General features: G+C 36.4%; 1 protein-coding gene across 1 annotated transcript in view; it reads left to right on the forward strand.

Annotated features, from left to right (window-relative positions):
- Window positions 1-13,411, forward strand: part of tbc1d32 (TBC1 domain family, member 32) — a 120,640-nt gene that overhangs the window by 12,717 nt on the left and 94,512 nt on the right. Inside the window, exons 12-16 of the mRNA XM_059356643.1 lie at window positions 2,475-2,574; window positions 6,330-6,467; window positions 9,833-9,922; window positions 11,581-11,723; window positions 13,179-13,306. Of these exons, the coding sequence (XP_059212626.1) occupies window positions 2,475-2,574; window positions 6,330-6,467; window positions 9,833-9,922; window positions 11,581-11,723; window positions 13,179-13,306 (599 nt within the window). The remainder of the gene's footprint in view (window positions 1-2,474; window positions 2,575-6,329; window positions 6,468-9,832; window positions 9,923-11,580; window positions 11,724-13,178; window positions 13,307-13,411) is intronic.

A 13,411-nucleotide genomic window follows, 5' to 3' on the forward strand; every position in this document is an offset into this window, starting at 1 on the left:
CTCTTTTATGTCCTCAGGAGGCACATATCTCTAGCAATGTATATATTTTATACTGTTCTCTACCTTCATAAGTCAGTGTCCTTTTTTTCTGTTTTTCTGTTGTTTCCTTAACCCTCTGGGGCTATTTTGGCTGTTTTTGAATCCTTTTCAGTTTGCCTGTGTATACCACTTAAAACAATGTTTACCATGTCTTGTTGTCTTGTTCATGTATCTTTTTTTTATCAGCACAACCTCACCTTTATGACCTGATGATTACTTTTTCACTTTGACTTAGTGGATCAACAATTTGAACACAAAAAACACACAAAAAAACATCAGACTTTTGAAAATTGTTTTCTTTTACTTACAAACCACAAACATGCTTAATGGAGAATTTTAAAACTTGCAAATGTGGACACAGGTTGCACATAAGAGGTAAAATAAGGTTAACATCTGTTTTTGTATTTTTATGCTATAAATGTATTTTACCTTATTGCCTGTTTGACTTGACCCATCATCATCAAACAAAAACTGACATGGAGTTTTAAGCCAGTGATTTAGAGGGAAGTTGAGACACTTCTTGGTTTTTATGTTGTGATGTCATGTGATTTGATCACGTGATTGGTGACTCCAGAGGGTTAAAAGCTAACCAGCATATGAACAACAGTGTTTTTAGGTTTGTGTAAGTCTTGGGTTCATGTATTTGGTGGAGGGTTTGGTAGTTTTCCCCCAAGAATATATGATGTTTTCCAGTTTAAAAAACATGCAGTTTCATAGAATTTTATGATTATTATAACCAAATCTGTGTACAAAAAGTTAGAAAAGAGTTGGAAAAGTTAGAGCACATAATCAAGTGAAACCACACAGACAGATTATCCGAAAGATTGGCTGCATTTGAGAGTGAAATTCTAGTTCCTGTTCATTTATTTGTGAGATCTGTATAATTCACACACCAAACAGTAAAGGTCAATGCGGGAGCCTTTGAGGCAGCGGGGCACAGTTGAGTGTCACTTTGACATTTTAAAATTGATTATTTAATCCCGAACCTCCCTCTCAACTCTCACTCTGACTTTACAGAGGATTACTGTGAAATCACCCCTGAAACTTTCTCTAAAGTAAATGTCAATAACTCTTCCAAAGCACTGTAAGCCTGAACTACTCTTGCATCGCAGTGCATTCAAATTCCCTACAGTGCTACAGGATTTAGATTAAAACGAATGGTTCTAGTCCTAAAACTCTTGATTAAAAGGTTCGATAAGAGGAGGCCGCATCGACATTCTGATTGAATTCCTCAGTAAGCCTGTTGTTTTTGTCCCGTTCAAAGCAGCATCCACATCCATCACAGCAGATTAGCAGTTCACGTGTTAATAAAAAATAACCACTTACTGTGATTTCTTTTTTTTCAATGCAAGAACAGCAGACCAACATTAATTGCAAGAAGTAATTTTGTGCATTTTTACACTGCACTTTTAAGATTTCATGCTCAAATGCATGTAGTTGTACTGAGGGCCACTTCAAGTGAGGGTGCGGGCCGTATGCGGTCCCCGGGCCTCCAGTTGCCCATCCCTGCATTAGATAGTATCGAAAGTACCAAAGCCATAAAAAACAGATCTACAATCAGATTTTCAACCCAAGGCTGCAAAGATATAACACTGGTCATTATTACAAATGTGTTACTATGTGTTCAGTTACTTTTTCAGTTAAGTATTTTCTGTGTCTAGAACTTTCTTTTCTGTCTTTTTGTATACTAATATTGCATAGAAGTATAAAATTCTGGTATGCTGACATCTACGGGTATGCCATATCGTATCGTTCACGATAATATCGGTATATTTTTTTCATGGTTAAAAAAAATGCATATCGTGATATTGGCAACATTCCGACTTCTTGATGTAGTGGTTAAAGTTGTTTTAATCACAAAAAGCTACTTACTCCCTGTCGCTAAACACATGCAGCTTTCAAAATAAGAGCACAGTGTGTTAACAGAATCCACCACAGAACCTACAAGGAGACCGTCAAAATAAGATGCCTTAAATAAAACATACAAGAACCTTTATTTTCCTTTACAAAATGTCATTAAAATATGCCCTCGGAACCCCTAAATGGTTATTTTTATTATTTTCTCATACATTTTTTTTATTTATTTGGCAACTGTTGAGATTTGCACTTCACACTACATTTTAGATTTTTATTTATTAATACAGACTAAAAAAAAAAACACATTTTCTATATCTTTTTAAAGTATTTCGTAATATCGTCAAGAATATCGTTATCGCAAAAATAGCCTGAAATATCGCAATATTCTTTTAGGGCCATATTGCCCACCCCTACTGACATCCTGCCAGTCTTAGAAACCTCATCGACATTCTGGTTGAATTCCTCAGTAAGCCTGTTGTTTTTGTCCCGTTCAAGCAGCATCCACATCTGTCACAGCAGATTAGCAGTTCAGGTGTTGCTGCAACCACTGTAACATGCATTGTTTTCATACTTTTCAGATAGTAGCAGCTCTTCAGCAGTGTATCCACTACAGTGAATCCTTTGAGCGTTCCCCAAATGAGACAACTGATCCCCAGTCAACGGAGCAGCAGAACACTGGTGAGTTAAATAACTCCATAAACTCCTGATTTCTTCAACAGGTTTACGTACTTTCTCAGGCATATCTGAATACCAATTTCCACTCTCACCCTCTCTGCGGTAAACATCAGCACATTTGCAGTAATGCTGATTTAATGTGTCCTGTGAAACAAACCAAAAAAAAAGAAAAGAAAAAGAATACACTCAAGCAGAACTACTGTGAAAGCCTAATGAGAAAGTAATGCTTCATTTGAAGCCTGTGGGTGTTAAATGTATTTGTACCTAGACCTTGCAGTCATCATTTATTCAGTTTCCTTAATGTGCACATGCTGTTCTTGTTGTCATTAAAGCAGAGGAATGCAGAGAGAAACAGTCGAAATGAGAATGGGGGGAAAAGAGAAACAAAAGATAAAGCAGGCAGAGAAACTGTGAGGAGAAATGAAGAGAAAGGGAATGATAGACGGTAGAAAAATGAACACTCAGTGATAGACGAGACTAAATAATAGATTTAGTTGAAGCAGACAAGACAGAGGCAGGTGTAGAAATATGATAAAGATGATTCATCTAAAGGCCACTATTGCACAACATGAGACTAATATAAATTAGGGTACAATTTGGCACAACATGTGCAGGATGTACTCTGCATAAAGCAACAGATTTAGGCTTCTGTTAGCTTGTCTTATTTTGGACTAGGTTTTTCCAGTCAGGAGAATTCCTTGATTTCTAATATACGAGGCTAAGAAATATCTCATCAAACCTTATATTGTATCTCACCTGACTGTACTCCAGCTTAAAATTACATGTAAAACAGTTGGATACACCTGTTTTATCAGCACAATCTTTTTTTATATATAAAACAAGTTCTGTTTGGTTTTTGTTTATGCAGTTTGGCACCCTTTTTACATTTAAAGTACAAAAAAATCCCATCGTGAATCTACTTCTTTTCATTGTAGATTTAAAAAATGGGTTACCAGGCAACCTAATGAGAGGCCACCTATGTCTTTGTTTATTATACATTAGATCAGTGATGGGCAACTTAAATGCTGGAGGGGGCCACAATTTTTCATGGACACTACCACAGGGCCACATATAGGACCGTGCACTTAACCAGATATGATGAAACTGCAATATTAAATATGTTTACAGTGCAGTAACTTAACATATTTCATGCTCAAATGCATGTTTAACAGTATAAATAGGAATACAAAAGGTTTTAAGCAAATAAAAATTAACCCCTCACTGTGATTTCTTTTTTTTTCAGTGCAAGAACAGCAGACCAACATTAATTGCAAGAAGTAATTTTGTGCATTGTTACACTGCACTTTTAAGATTTCATGCTGAAATGCATGTAGTTGTACTGAGGGCCACTTCAAGTGAGGGTGCGGGCCGTATGCGGCCCCTGGGCCTCCAGTTGCCCATCCCTGCATTAGATAGTATCAAAAGTACCAAAGCCCTAAAAAACAGATCTACAATCAGATTTTCAACCCAAAGCTGCACAGATACAACACTGGTCATTATTACAAATGTGTTACTATGCGTTCAGTTACTTTTTCTAAAAAGAAAAAAAAAGAATTTTCTGTGTCTAGAACTTTCTTTTCTTTCTTTTTGTATACTAATATTGCATAAAACAGGGGTCTCAAACTCAAATCAACTGGGGGCCGCTGGAGGCAGTATCAAAATTACCAAAAAAAGACACAATATGACTGAAAAAACACTAAATTACTTTAAAAAGACACAAAATGACAAAAAAGACACAAAATGACCAAAAATACACCGAATGACCAAAAAATACACAAAATTATAAAAAAAGACACTAAATGACCAAAAGAAGACACAGAATTACCAAAAAGACACATAATTATTAAAAAAGACACAAAATTACAAAAAAAAGTAATTAAAGGGACCTTCCACACACAACACGGTAAAGTGCCATTCATATAAAACTCACATTAAACTTTCATATTCAGGTGGGGGCCACAAAATATCATCATGAGGGCCGCAATTGGCCCGCGGGCTGCAAGTTTGAGACCCATGGCATAGAAGTATAAAATTCTGGTATCCTGACATCCTGCCAGTCTTAGAAACCTTTTCCAATAAAGGACTTAAAAAAATTGTATTTGATAAAATGCTATGGAAGTCCTAAACAAGGAGGAATATATCTTGTGAGCAACAGCATGAGATGTCATTGAAAGTGCTGTGAAACTCCAGGAAGTGGACCTCTGAGTTGAGATTATTTTGTCACGCTGCTGTGCCCAAGGTCAGGAGTGAATCCATCCCCATGTTTGAGGAAGAGCTCTGCCTCACTCCGCTCCTTTGGGGCGCGGAGTCATGAGCTAAGAAAGACCGATGATATGCGCCTTAAATTTGGTGTTAAGTTACTTTAATTCTGCAATAATCAGGGTAACAACATGACTGTCTATCACTATTACATTCTAATTAAATGTAATCTTAATTAGCTAAATGAACACTAAGAGTCGTGTAGATTAATGCTAAAACGCTGCGTATCTGTTGCATCTTTAATTGTTGAACTTCAGTAAATGAGAGGAGCAGCAGCGGGAGATGGGGCGTAAGAGAATGTCAGAGTGTTATCTCCTGCAAGCCAGCTGGCTGTTCAAGACCGAACATTTTGACCTTGTCTCGGATGAGTGGAGATACGCCGAGTCCCCGTCACTGATACACTCCTCATAAAAAAAGAAGAGGTTTTTTCAGAGCTGTGCTTCTTTTGGGGTTTCTGCACCCCAGAGGCACTGCAGACTTTTTTCTTTTTCCAATCTCATCCTATCACAGAAGATTTGAAATGTCTTTAAACTGTCTGTGGACTTCAGCATCACAACAAGGACATTCAGCATGCTTTATGAATAGTAGTTAGCATATTAGAATATTGCAAAATTCATTTTTTTTGTTTTCGTATTCAACTGAAATGAAATATGGACAACACAAATATCTTCAGAAATCAGTCCTTTTGATTTTTTATTGTGGATAATCCGTGTATCATTCGTTCTTTCTATTTTCAATTGGCAATCAAAAATCAAATAATGAAAAATTGTCTGGTTATTTTGTTATTTGTTTTTTATTACAACACAAAAAACGAACAAAATGCTTGTTTTTTTTAGTAGTTCAATATTAGGCTCAGATCAAAAATACGAAATGGAAAAACGGGCACCAGAATCCGTGTATCATTCGTTCTTTTCATTTTCAATTGGCAATCAAAAATCAAATAATGAGAAATTGACTGGTTATTTTGTTATTTGTTGTCTATTATAACACAAAAAACAGACAAAATGCTTGTTTTTTCATATTCGAACGAATGATACACGGATTGTGGATGTTATTTTAAGCTGTGAAAACTAAATCTAACATTTTAATCCTTCTCACTTTCAGTTTTCACTTTACGTTGTATGCAGTGAATACACCAGTGGATAGAATTACATTAAATAACATTATTTCATCTTCCTGTTTTTGGTTGGATTTGCTCATTCCATCATCTTTGATTAATGTCAACCATTTGCATTTTCAAAAATAGATTACCAAAACTGTATTAATCACCAACCAGTGTGACTGATATTCCTTTGAGTGCACAATAAAATCATTTTTATAAAAATGAAAAAAGAGGTATTTTATCAAAACAACCCAGCATCAGTTTGACTGGTATTCCCTGGCTTGCACAGCAAAAAAAAAAACATGATTCAGGAAAATAAATAAAACATCTGCAACTGAACTCTTCATTTGGACGTCATGGAAACTTTTTAAAAGTTTATTTTCTCTTCATGTTTCAGGTTCGGTCCAGAGGAGTGTTTACACAGGAAAAGAGCTTGAATATGCCTTCTTTGTCCACTCGCTGTGTGTCCTGGGGAAACTCCTCATCTACTCCAACGGCAGAAAGCTCTTTCCCATCAGAGTGAGAAAACGCAAAGGTACAAAACTAGACTGTTCTGTCTAAAGCATGTGAGGCATATTTAATTTCTTCCATTATTGTTTCACGAAAAGCAGTATTCTGGCTGTGGCTCTGGAGTGTTGGACGAATTTACCAATTCATCTCCCATATCTGTCTGTTGAATATTTAGCTACATTCAGCAGTGCAAAGTATAAGAGCTGTTAGTCTGCTTTAATGCGCTATATCTCATTTGTTTAATCTAGCCAAGAAAAAGTCCAGCACATGACCTCCTGGTAAACGTCCAGTTGCTTTTTACACTTTAATTTTGTACAGATTAAACTAACTCGATATGAACCATTAAATGTCTGTGGCAGATTGTGTTGCATTTAGACTTGTCTAGCATAGTGAGACCATTTGCTCCTGCTAGTTTGTGTTTCTCCAAACTAATAATTATCGTCTTGGCCGATACTAAGCCCAGGATGCAGCAAAGGTGGTACATTTATAGCAGGGATTAGAGCTGCAAGGATTCATCGACTCATCCATTTGTCAGTCAATATTAGTAATAGTAATGTAATCTTCTCATGCAAATATGGCAAATGGATGAAGAGATGGATTTTTTTGCATGATGATCTCATGCAATTAATGCTGTTTTCAGCCTCTTAAATATAAAGATTTCCTGTTTTTCTCTGTTTTAAATATAATATTAAACTGAATATCTTTGGGTTTTGGACTGAGGAGACATTTAAATACATCACTTGAAACTGAAATGGAAATTTTTGACTGTTTTTGACCTTTTATTAACCAAATGATTAATCAAGGGAATACATATCGTCACACTGTTAAAATAATCGCCTAAGTTATTTTTTGTCAAAATTGATATTTTTGCCTAAATCATCTACTCATGATTCATCCTCAGTTGATCAGATCATGTATTTTTACCCCTTTAAGATAATGGCCTATGTCAAGTGTGTGGCTTAAGCAGATTTATTATGCCTACGTCAAAATAAAATGTGATTTAGGCAATTTTTTGAACATGCCTTTGTGACTTAAGCAAGATATGGTAACACTTTATTTTGAAGGTGACTACATAAGAGTGCCATGAGCGTGTCATAAACGTGACATGAACATTAATGACACTTTGAAGTAACATTAATCCTCATGATACTTGTCATGTCATGTTTCTGACAGGCTTGTGTCACTCTTATGTAGACCTTCAAAATAAAGTGTTTCCATATCTTGCTTAAGTTACAAAGGCATGTTAAAAAAAATTGCCTAAGTCATTTAATTCTCTTAAATTACATAATTTACACACAGTGTTATTACTATGCCAATAGCCATCCTTTGTTACATCCTTTTTGAGTGAAATTATCAATGAATGTCATATGTTACACTTTTGGTGAAGTTTTTTGTGTTTCCTGCAAAACTTGAAAAAATGAGTTAGGCGATTATTTTAACAGGGTGACGATATAGCTTCCATACAGTATTTACACACTTTCACACATCATTTTCAATATGTCAACCTGTTAAGCTCTGTAAAGATCTGATTACTGGGCGTTGTTCATTGTTGGCAGCTGCGTGACTCAAAGGAGTTGACTTGAGGTTAAAATGAGTGACGTGGAGTTAAAGGGAAAAATAGATAGTTTATTGCCGTGTGTAGATCATCATCTGTCAACAAAATAATCTGTCCAATCTTTACAGCAGATAATCCCAAGTAGGAATGCGTCTGATCAGCTCAAACGTGGTGCCACTCCCTTCACTCCTCCTGTGCAGCAACTTTGATCTCTCAACTCTCTTAATCACTCAAAGAAAGTTATGTAAGGGCGTGAATGATACGTAGGTAGACCATTAAAACAGACTCACTGTCTGCCCTCACTGCTCTTTATACTGTTTTATATAATCATTAGTGACGGGGTGGGTAGGAGGTAATCAAATCACTGACATTAGAGTGGGTTTATATTGATCATGAGGCCCACTCACCCACTGCTGATGAGTCTCTCCACACCTCGGTGTGTCACATCAGTTCCTGAACAAGTTTCTATTGCAGTTTTTGTTAATTTCATCAACATGTTTCCTTATTTTGTAACGTTGCCAGGGTGATGAAGTTAAAGTTATTACTTTACTGTCACTGAAAGAGTCTATGCGCCATCGTAGACACACACAGGACCAGCTAAATTGAACTGAGATGTGATTTATTTAGTAATTTAAAGCAACTTTCAGGTCTGTATCAAGCTCCAGTCACTTCATACACTTGTTAAGATTAGTTCAAACTTGACTTTATTTATTATATTTCAGTTTTCTTACATTTCTTCTGTAGTGTTTTCTCATATAATATGGGGATAGGGTCCTGTGCTGCTAGAAAAATACAAAATGTAGGTTTTTGAATAAAGCTTTGAATGTCTTTTGTTACTGTTTTTAAATTAATTAGTTTTCTTTTATAAACATATAGTTTTAGGTGCTTTTAGATTGATGCTGGACCTCCCTTTTAATACAGGAGCGGTGCCTCAGAATCTGAATGTCAACATTATAAATAAAGCTTTGAACTACTTGTGAACTATCATGTATTTTTCTTTTTTTTATTTGTGGTTTAATCCTATAAAATGTCCAAAAATATTAAAAGATGCTCTTTATATTTTCCTGGAGCCTAAATAAATGTCTTCAATTTGGGCAAAACGGTCCAACCATTAGTCCAAAACCGGAACATATTTAATTTATGAAGATATTAACTTTGAAAAACAGCAAATCTTCACATTCAAGAACCTGCAACCAGCAAATTTTTTACATTTTTGCACATTAAATGGTAAACGGACTGCATTCATATGGTCATTTTCTAGTCTTGGTGACCACTCAGCTTCACACACACATTCATACACTCACTGGTATGATACAAAGTGCCACCTGATCATGAGGAGCGATAAACATTAACACCAATGGCACAGTCAGGGATTAAACCACTGGCTTTTATATAAGTGGACAGCCACTCTACCTCCTGAGAACGACCATTAATTGACTAATGTGTTTATCGACTAATTGACTCAGGTCTAATATAAACATGAAGTGTGTTTGTTATGGTGTATAAAGCCCCTTTCAGACGTGCTTGTTATAAAATGTTGCATATTGTATAACACTGTGTTTAAAACGTGTTTCAGTTGAATTTCGTCAAAGTACAAGCGTGTGATTTGTTCCATTTATTTTGATCGCAGGCAATTTTCAAACGCACCAGATTACTAAATCTTATCACAGGCATAACATTTGGAGCCAACTGTGCAAAATGATGATCCTCCACTTTAAGGAACTCAAAACTGGGCTCAGTCCATTTCCTTCTCAGCAGTACTGACTATTTTTACTGTCCCTGTCTAGACACTGAGTAACCAGAGTGATTCACTTATTCATCATGTCCCGTTTCAGATCCAGTCAGCCTGACAGACCTGGTGGTCATCCTGATAAACATCATGTACCAACACCCCAAACCTCTGCACAGTGACACCTCACACACAGGTGAGGCCATACGCACTCACACACACATAGATACAAACTACGTCAGAGAGTTTCGGCTCCCTCCCTGTTTTTCCCTGCAGACTGTGAGTCTGGATGGGGGACTGAAGGAACACCATGACCCTCCCTATGAGGCGTAACAGCATTCCTCAGACCATATCTTTTATCTCTTAACCTTGTACTGAGTCATGCAGCACTGTGCTTGTCTCCTGGAAGACCTTGCTTTATTGCCCCATTCATTCTGCTGAATTACACTGCAGCAACTTTTCCTGCCAGTAATCAATAGTGTCCTCTACCTTGACTTTGGAGCAGCAGCCAAAAGAGATGATCCTCCTCTGACAGAGAGTCATGCTGAGCCAGTCAGAGATTTATATTAATGTTTTACCTGCAGCGTGACGAAGATCACCTGCACCTCTCATGAGAGTGTATTCATGAATAGTAACATAATTTTACACAGTGCAATGTGAATGAAAATGCAGAATTAAAGCATGTGTGAGTTAGGGATGGGCGATATGGCCCTGAAAGATACTGAAAAAATATAGAAAATATGATTTTTTTTTAGTCTGTATATATGAATAAAACTAAAAATAATACTCTTGACTCTTGAGTTATAGCAACTAATACAAAAATAACCATCTAGGGCAGGGGTGTCAAACTCAAATACACAATGGGCCAAAATTTAAAACTTGAATAAAAATCGCGGGCCAACATTGAACAAATAAACCTTTTAATATATACCAAACATGTTTTGCATTAACATTAAATATGGAAATATATTAATATATTAAATATTCTGGGTCCTGTCCTGATTGATGCATAAAACAACAGCAGGGCATTGTGGGATTTGTAGTATTAGCGGTAAATGCGCTGTATAATACCGGCGGGTCAGCTTTTATAGTACAATAATAATATAATAATTTGGTATTGCCTCGCGGGCCAAATAAAATTACACTGCGGGCCAAATTTGGCCCGCGGGCCAGAGTTTGACACCCCTGATCTAGGGGGTCCGGGGGCCCCACCAGGAGAAAATGTGGTACATTTTTAAGTAAAATGCATCAATCTCGTCCACTTTGGGAGCTAAATCTGAGCAAACACCTCACATAACATTTTTCACAATCAATAGGGCTTTCCACTAGGACATGGAGCAGCCAGACAGAGTGGAAAAACAGCTGGCTAGGGGGGTCCGGGGGCAGAAAGGTGGGGGCCAGGGTTTAGACTGACTGACGGGTGACATATTATGAATAGTGTAGATAAACTTTCAGAGGCTTGAAATGTGACGTTAGCGCAGCACATGAGACTCTGGAGCCGCCACAGTCTAGGTTATTAATCAAAACCCTCACGCCACTATAGCAACAAGTAGGAATGTTGCCAATATCATGATATGCATTTTTTTTTACCCATAAAAAAAAATATACCGGTATAATACCTGGGTGAGTAGGGTCTGCTCAGATTGTATTTACTATGTCATATGCACATAGATAATGGCAATAGTCCAATCCAGCAGCCTTTGTAGGAGCCTCTTTATATAATTTGATTTCCAGGTTATCGACAAATGGGAAACAAGCAGTTCAATGTGTTTAGTGTCAGTTTAAAATGATAATAAATATTGCTGCAGGATGTATCGACATGCATGTCATTCAGTTAAATGTGTGTGTGTTCAGACTCCCTGTCGCCCAGCGGTCTGGCCATAGAGGTGCTGTGGATGCTGTGTGAGAGGACAGAGTGTGCAGCAGAGTGTCTCTACCAGACCCCTGTAATAGAGACCCTGCTGGCTCCTGTTATAGCTCTGCTCAATGGACAGCAGGTGAAAATACACACACTAAACACACACATACATACTGTATGCACCAAGGTTATAATAGTTTTGGACTTTTCATTAGTTTTCATTTCGTTGTGATTTTTTGTTTTCAAATTCAGTTAGTTTTAATTCGTTTTTCTTTTTTGGAAAATGCTTAATCTTAGTTTTAGTTTTTATTAGTTTTAGTGTTAGTTTTAGTTTTTTGTAATGGGGTATTTGTTGGGTGCCAGATTAAAAAAATAACAATAAATGTTGCCTTTATTTCCTTTGTCTGATCCATCTCAGCCCCAATAAGTTTATTAAGTCATGAAACCAGATAGATGAAATAGTATTCATATCAACCAAAAAGGTTTACGTATGAAAAAAGTTGACAAAGAACTATAATTGAGTGTGACACAGAATATTTGAATATGGCAACTTTTGTCATAATAAATTCTTACCCTTACCCTACCGTCCATAAACACTCTGAATCCTACCCCGAATAGTCCAAATCACACCATTAATCAGCCCTAAACTGTATAAACAGAAATTATAATTTATAATTATACTAAATAATTATATTATAATAAATATATATTTACGTTATTATTTATTTCAGGCAACTTTTTTTTGCCAAAATAAAGCATTTGCACTAGCGTTTGAACAATTATCCAACACATTCAACTTTTTCCTATTGAAATGATTTATGGCATTATGGCAAACCGTATTAAACTGTACAGAAGACATCGAGTTCTCCCTACTTCTAGCCATGATTTCGTCTGACAGGAGCAGCAAAAACACGCCTTAAATTGCTTGGGGTTCAGATTGATTTATTCTCTTACCATTGCCTCTAAATTTAACGCTCAGCAGTGAATGCAAGATCTTTAGACAGAAATGTATCCTAACCTTAAGTGTATTTATATATATATATATATATATATATATATATATATATATATATATATCCTTTATTTAACGAGGTAAAAGTCTCGTTGAGATTAAAAAAATATATCTTTTCCAAGAGAGACCTGGCCAAGAAAGCAGCATAAAAAGTGACAAGTTACAACATTTAAACACAGTTAACATAAACAATTAAATACAATTAAATTCAAATACAGCCATCACAACAACACTGAAGGAGCCTCACTAGAGACTTATATGGAGCAGTCACACTGACCAAGGGAAAAGCATGACCCCTAACAATGTTTTCAACCTTAATTCAAAGCATCATATGTGACAAACTTTTGTGAAATCAGAAGCACTATAAAGAGCAGCTGTTAACTTGGCCCAGCAAAACATATTTTCTCAGTTTAGTCAACCTTTTGGAAACCGTAACATAAAAACTTAATGGCTTTGTTTGAGCTCCATCATTGCCAAAATTAATGATATTTCAATTTCCAATAACTGTTCATGCCTCCTGGGATTCCACTTATTTCTGAAGCTGTTGGGTAATTTTGTGTTTTCATTCTCTACGGTTTGCAGTCCAAATTAAAATCTCCTGCAGCAACGCTGACTCTCATCGCTGATGTCCTGGCTCGCATCGCAAACACAGACAGAGGATTAGCTCTCTTCTTATACGAGAAGAATCTAGTCGTAGCCCACAGTGAGAGGTGAGACGTGTGATTGAATTATGATTAAACACACAGTGCCTTTTTGTATCTTTGATGGCATTGAATAAATTAAATTACTTCTGACTTTCCAAGAAGACTTCAATA

This window comes from Centropristis striata, chromosome 18 (genome assembly GCF_030273125.1).
Source record: "Centropristis striata isolate RG_2023a ecotype Rhode Island chromosome 18, C.striata_1.0, whole genome shotgun sequence".
NCBI classification, from domain to species: domain Eukaryota; kingdom Metazoa; phylum Chordata; class Actinopteri; order Perciformes; family Serranidae; genus Centropristis; species Centropristis striata.